This window comes from Nestor notabilis, unplaced genomic scaffold (assembly GCF_000696875.1).
Source record: "Nestor notabilis isolate BGI_N333 unplaced genomic scaffold, ASM69687v1 Scaffold8761, whole genome shotgun sequence".
NCBI classification, from domain to species: domain Eukaryota; kingdom Metazoa; phylum Chordata; class Aves; order Psittaciformes; family Psittacidae; genus Nestor; species Nestor notabilis.
In genome coordinates, this window is record NW_009914179.1 from 1 (window position 1) to 6,939 (window position 6,939).

The following is a 6,939-nucleotide window of genomic DNA, read 5'->3' on the forward strand; positions in this document are numbered from 1 at the left end:
TGATCCTGCCAGGCACAGAGGTGAGAATGACACAAAATTAATTAGTGCCAGTACTTAACTTAGATTCATGAGTTCTGAAAGCGGTTTGGGTTTTGATTTTTTTTTTTCCTGTTGTGTTTTAAAACCACCTCTGTGGTGATATCCTTTCCCCGACCTCCAAAATAATTTTCTAATATAACTTAAAAAGAAAGAGGTACAGTAAGGAATAAAGTTACTCTTGGAGGTGGAAACTTTGCTCCTATGTAAGATGGGAAATACTTAAGATCTGTTCCTGAAAAGCATGATTCCAGTAAGACTGATGTATCCTGATAAACTGGAGAGAGTTATCTAGCCTCAGAGTTGTGACAACAGATCCTTTGCTTTACATTCTCAACTTTCCTGAGGCTAATACATATGGGGATATGATGCTTCTGAGCACAGATTCTGATACTATCTAAAACACCCATTAAAAAAAATGATAAATGCATATAAGGTTCAACAGGCTCCAAAAAATATAGATCAAACAGGAGAGTTGTTCTGGTTTGACTTGAGGCGGTAGTTGTCGTAGCCTACCTGCACAAAATGCAAGTTGATGCACCTATCTTTGGCTGATCGGGACCTTGTTTCCATGAATAATCAGCAAGTCAATACATATGGATCTTGTTAAGTCCACATGACCCTCTTGTTCATATGTGTAACATACTCAGTTACACTTGAGGCAGAGTAAAGACAGTCACAAGTCTTTTTTAGGCACTTCTCAGTTTAAAGGCACATAGGTCCAGGGCAGTACTAGGGAAAGCATGCTTTACAGGAAGAAGGTGTTTGATAGCAGCAACCATCTGGCTGCTGGCTCATTTCGTTAATGCAAAACCTAATGTCAACAGGTGCAAGAGGTCTGGAACCTCCCTGTATGAAATTTATTTCTGGAGACATTTTGGAGTCTGATTATACAAATATTATGTACTGTATGTGCATCACAGATTATCTTTGCCAAAAACACCTCTTCTGGGTTTGCCATAAGGAATGGACTCCTGAATGCCTCTATTCGTAGGATAGTTGTGATCAGTGTTCATGATGAAACTGTGCAGCTGTTGAGCCTGATTTCGTAGGAGAAAGCAGCATAGCACCATGATGATGATGAGTTTGTAAACAGACAAGCGCTGTCCAAAACTTGACATTTCTGACACCCAAAGGATGGTCGTAACTAAAGGAGACACGTAACACTGAGTCAGTGCCCTGAAGCACCTAACATGCTGTGACTGAGAAACTGCTTAAGATCTTCCCCTTGTCTGGGAGATCTTACTGACCTGAGAAATAACTGTGGAAGGGAGAACCAGCTCATACTACCTCTAGTCCTACCCAGGAGGATTAGAATCCAAGTTGCTTTAAAATTTGGGAAGAGGGTGGTGTTTTTTCATTTATAGAGTCATCTTCATTGTTTGAGAAAGAGATGATAAAATCTAAAAGACCTTTTAAAAATCTTTTCTTTCTATACAAGAACATGAAATGAAATTATGTATTTCTTTGTGTTTCAGAATTCAGCATCTATGAAAAACATAGCAAAAGTTTTTTTCCCTTTTAATATCTGGTATTACATCAAACTCTTAATCTCGTATAAATTCACAATTGTTCTTTGTAGATTTACAAATGTAACGGAGAACATCATTTTAATTATAGCTATAACATTTTCAGGTTTGTAATTTTTATTTTATTTTATTTTGTTCAAGTAGAACAACTTTTCCTTTTCTTTCTTTTTTTTTTTTCCCATTCTAGGTAGCTGAAGGCAAATTAAATGATCACTTTCCATTGGTGGTGTGGCAGACTGGCTCTGGAACTCAAACCAATATGAATGTCAACGAAGTCATCAGCAATAGAGCCATTGAGATAATGGGGGGCACACTGGGGAGCAAAAAACCAGTGCATCCAAATGATCACGTTAACAAAAGCCAGGTTGTTACACTTGTCTTGTACTTCTTTTGATGTCAGACGTTTGTTTTTATTTTGAATTGTGAATTTTGAATTCTCTTAGAGCCACTGTTTAGACTGGGGGGGGCTGGGGAGGAAAGAAGAGTTTTGTGTACAGCTTTGGCAACAGTTTTCTGGGGGTTTCAGTTTAAAAGAACTTTAAAATGTTCCCTGGTGACAGCATGAGCTTTATAGGTTTAGAAACTTCAAACTTGTTCATGACACATAAATTTACATGTAGTGTAATGGGTAGAGGGGTCCTTGTGACAACCACTGCTACTGCAAGCAGTCTTTAAGTTAAAGATAGATCCAATATCTGGAAGTTGGATACTTGTAACTGTTACCTCTATATCTGTATTGCATACAGCATGTAGAAAGAATGTAATAGTGGCTGCAGTCCTGTAATTGACAACTTAAATATCCATTTCAATTTTTTTATTTTCCCCAAGGATCAGGGAAGAAATTTTTATTACATTTCACTCTTGATATTTCCTTCAGATTAGCTGAAGTTTAAGCCACTGACTTGGTTATATTCCTTCCTGTTCTTTTGTGCTTGCTCAATATCCTGGGAACTACAGATTGAACATTAACAAAGCAACACACAGGTGTTTCAAAGTGACCCATAATTCCTTTTAAATAATCCACTCATTTGTCATCCGTCTCTCCTAGTAATTGTTTTTCTTTTTTCTTTTTTTTTCCTGCCAGTGTTGTTGTGAACAATCTACTCAACTGAATTTTCTGTAGGTATAGTTATAAAAAGTTGATTTTATCACTAAGGTACTGGACTGGAATTTGGAAGATTTTATTCTTCCTGCAGATTGACTTGTAGAACACTCCCAAGTTGTTTGGTCTTAGATTATTCTTGTTTATAAAATAAAGAGAATGAAGCCATACATGTACATCTTACAGCAGTAATGGTAAGAAAAGCTTGTAACTAAATTCTTGAACTTCTTTCACAGAGTTCAAATGACACTTTCCCAACAGCAATGCATATTGCTGCTGCCCAGGAGGTTAATGAGGTGTTATTACCTGGACTAAAGAAGCTACAGAATGCACTTGAAGCAAAATCCAAAGAGTTCTCCCAGATCATAAAAATAGGGCGCACTCACACACAAGATGCTGTTCCACTTACACTTGGACAGGTAAAAAACCCAAATTATGCATTTGCCTGGAAAATTCTTATAAATGTGTTGGAGGAAGTGGAGGCAAACTTGAGGATGCCTTAATTGACAGTTCAAGAGAAATTACAGGAACCTGGCTGAATTTCAATCTGAGTATTTTCATCTTTAGTTGAGTTTGCTGGATGGTGCACTCTAATAACTGCGCCATAAATTTCCTTCTTTTTTTTCCATGTGTCTTACTTCTAACAGTAGTAAGATATAAATGATTTTTACACGATATTCCATTACCAAATAACACGATGTGGTATTTCTGTTACAGTGACATTGCAAGGGAGAAGATAGGTAGTCTGTAATTGGTACATTTACATAAATGAGGTTTTGCCAACACACAAAACTACTAAGTATTTGAATGAAAATCTTTAATATATGATCATTATATATATATGAAAGCAAATTTTTGTTAGATATTGTCAGGAATGGCTTATATTACATTAATTTGGTAATGAAATAACTTTGAGTTGATAAAAATCCATGTAAAGTTTGTGGATTTACCCAAGAATGCTTAGTTAGTTTTTTACTAAGTAAAATTCAGTAAACAAAGCCCAAGATCCGTTTCTCTATTTGTACTTTGAGAACATTAGTTTAATCTGATTAACATGGATTCAGGTCCTACTAAGTACAGCTGAGATAAAAAGCAAGAGAAAGATGTCTTGTTTACACATTTTTATATATGTAGGTTGTTTTTATGTGTAATTGTTTGTAGTGCAAGAGCAGTCTTCTAGTACATACAAACTTCACCTCTTAATGAAAACATGTGAAGGTTCAGGATTTGGGTAAAGTTGACTGCCTTTAGGTTTTAAAGAAATTAGCCCAATCATGATCAAAATCTAAGTAATAATGTTTATTCTTGGTCATTGTCTTTGTTGGTTTATTTTGTCCTCCTTCTTCCAAAGGAATTTAGTGGCTATGTGCAACAAATTAAATACGGTGTGGCTAGGATTGAGTCAACCATGCCAAGAGTGTATCAGCTGGCAGCTGGTGGGACTGCAGTTGGTACAGGACTAAACACAAGGATTGGTTTTGCTGAGAAAGTTGCTGCTAAAGTGGCTGAACTGACAGGTGAGGAATCACACTTCAGTTACCAGTAAAGCAGTATATGTAGCATACAGTCAAACTGAAACAAAATCTTTTGGTTCCCAGACTTCTCATAAGCTCAAATTGTACTTATATTTTAACATGAAAGTTTCTTCTAATGCTGTATGTTATATGCCTTCTACTTTAGGATTTTTCATGTAATCTATTTTTATAATTATACTTGGTGCATTGAAAGTGACTGAAATTACCATATTTTTCTGAGTGAGGCTTATTGGAGATGGATACAGTTTCAGGCTTCTATTATTAGCCCAGCTATAATGCTTCTGTCTTGATCTTTGCTCCTGTGTCTCTGTTAATCTACAATGATCTGGCATGAAAGAAGAGCAAAAATGCCTCCCAAAGCCTCTGTGTTTTTTCATGGCAAAAAGGTAGCTGTCTGATTTTTTTTTTATGCTGTTTTTATAGACATTAAAACTTAATTCACACAGCTTTTTTTTTTAATCTATAAACCAGATTTTCTGTGTCACAGTATGTTTTAAAACACCCCCAAAATGAATGTGTAGGTCTACCATTTAAAATTGCTGAAACTGCTTATCAACAGTATTTTTGTTTTAATGGATCCATTATTCTCTGTCTTGTAGAAAGTCAAGACTTTCTTGTACCCTGAGAGGGAAGAAGTAACTTGTCATAAACAACAGCTGCTGGGCAGCAGTACAGGGCTTGTTTTGGTGCTTGAAGAAGCTGTCGGTGGTTAGGAAGCTCTCCCACGTTAGTGCTTGTTAGGTGCACTGTAGGGGCGAGCTGTACTAGTTTAAAACAAATAGGGCAGACTCTTGAACTTCCACATGTTCTTACAGGCAAGTTTATTGGCAAGGACAAAAGGAAAAGTTTATAATGATCTCTGCAACTGAGAAGGCAACTACACAGTTTGGAAGACCATGCATATTGGGTGGGATTTGGTGTTTAGCAGGAATTGCAAAACGCTAGAAATCATGCTGCTCTTCTTTGAACTGGTAATGTAAGCTCAGACCAGGAGTTTTGCGGGGCCAAAGTCCAGCCCACAATCAGTCTTTAGTGATGTCCATTACCACTAATAACATTCCACTGACTTTTCTTCCAGAACAAAGCCCTGAAGACATGGTTTTCATTATGAAACTTAGCCTTAAATCTCAGGCATTTAATTAACGTCAGCAGAGCTGTTGCTTCCATTGCATCTGTGCTCTTGTTGGCAGCAGTTTCAGGCATACTTCTAAGTCTGAATCAGATTTCACATGTTCTGACCAGTTTGTTGTTCCCTTTCAGAACTGACACTTGGATGCATCTTTTTTCTTTAAATACCTATTTCCATTGTGGCTGCTTTATCCTAATGTCTGCCCTGTGCTGTAAAAACCTCATTTTCATAACAGAGAGAAAGCATCACAGCACTTGACAACCTAAAGAATCTAACTTGATTTAACAGAATAAATAAATAAGTTCAGGCTAACTTGTAAGAGATTATTGACATTCACAGAATATTGTGGTTATGAAAGCGATGCTTAGCATGCAACACAGTGTGAAAGCTTGAGATTTGTACCTTTGTTGTGGGTAAAAGCTCAGCTTTCAGATTCTTCTGTAATTTAGTGACTTTTATGTTGGATTAATCTGTTTAAGAAATATTTGTGAGGAAAGGTCTACAGAAGAGAGATGATCTTACAGTGTTAGTATTTTTTAAATGAAGCTAATTATGTGTTTGATTACTTGGTTTATGTGCCTCACTGCTTAATATTTCCCCTACCCCCTTGTAGGTTTGCCTTTTGTCACTGCTCCAAATAAGTTTGAGGCTCTTGCAGCTCATGATGCTCTAGTTGAACTCAGTGGAGCTATGAACACAGTGGCATGTAGTCTGATGAAAATAGCTAATGATATTCGTTTCCTGGGTTCTGGACCACGCTCTGGACTAGGAGAACTCATCCTGCCTGAAAATGAACCAGGAAGCAGCATCATGCCAGGTACAGAGAAAACATGCCTGTTTCTTTTGATTCGGACCACTAACTCTTAACAGATACTTACCAAACACCACCACACGTCAGTAGGTCCATGATTCAACACTTCTGTCAGTTTTTATCTTCTGCCATATTTTACCAAAACTGGTGTTCATAAAAATACTTGCTTGTGCAGCTGCGTGTTGGTAAGTATGTGGGGAGACAACTATCTGTAAACTTATGTCTCTGTTAATGCAAGCATACTTCTCAAGACCTTCTTTTAGAATTGCAAGATCTCTATGATTTTTATGTAATGGCTTTTCTGAAACAAGCTTTAAATGATCTAATCTATGGATTGTAGCAACATTGTGATGTAAACTGACTTCTGTCTTTACTTCCTCGCGTGATTAGTATTAAGTACTCGCATTTTCCTTTCTGCCATATGATACACGTATCATACGTTATTCAATGGCAATGATGCCCTTGTATGGGTTGATAAGAAAGGAAGGAATATTAATAATCATTCCTTGACTCTCTCCTAGAAAAGTATGCACATATGAATATTGTACATCCAAAATTATTCTAAGCATGTTCTTCCTTTATGATAAATTATCAAACAGATCATGAGCATATCTGGCTTTAAAAAAAGCAGATAATGAATGTTCTTTTTAGGATTATTTCTAGAAATGACATCAGCTATTAAAAAAAATCCTTCCTTGTTAGGAGTCCATTCTAATTTGGGGGGTTTTGTGTGTTTGGTTTTTTGTTTTGTGTTTTCTGTTTCGCCTTTTTTTTTGTTTTTCCTGACAATGTAAATA

The 6,939-nt window shown here is 36.6% G+C and overlaps 1 protein-coding gene across 1 annotated transcript; it reads left to right on the forward strand.

The window, feature by feature from the left end:
• Positions 1 to 1,752: 1,752 nt before the first annotated feature.
• Positions 1,753 to 6,198, forward strand: FH (fumarate hydratase; the record flags this gene model as incomplete). The annotated part of the gene is made up of 4 exons (XM_010023521.1): positions 1,753 to 1,929; positions 2,904 to 3,086; positions 4,019 to 4,184; positions 5,945 to 6,198. Coding segments are annotated over 4 exons (780 nt in total), but the record flags the coding sequence as incomplete, so codon positions are not given.
• Between the last annotated feature and the right edge of the window lie 741 nt (positions 6,199 to 6,939).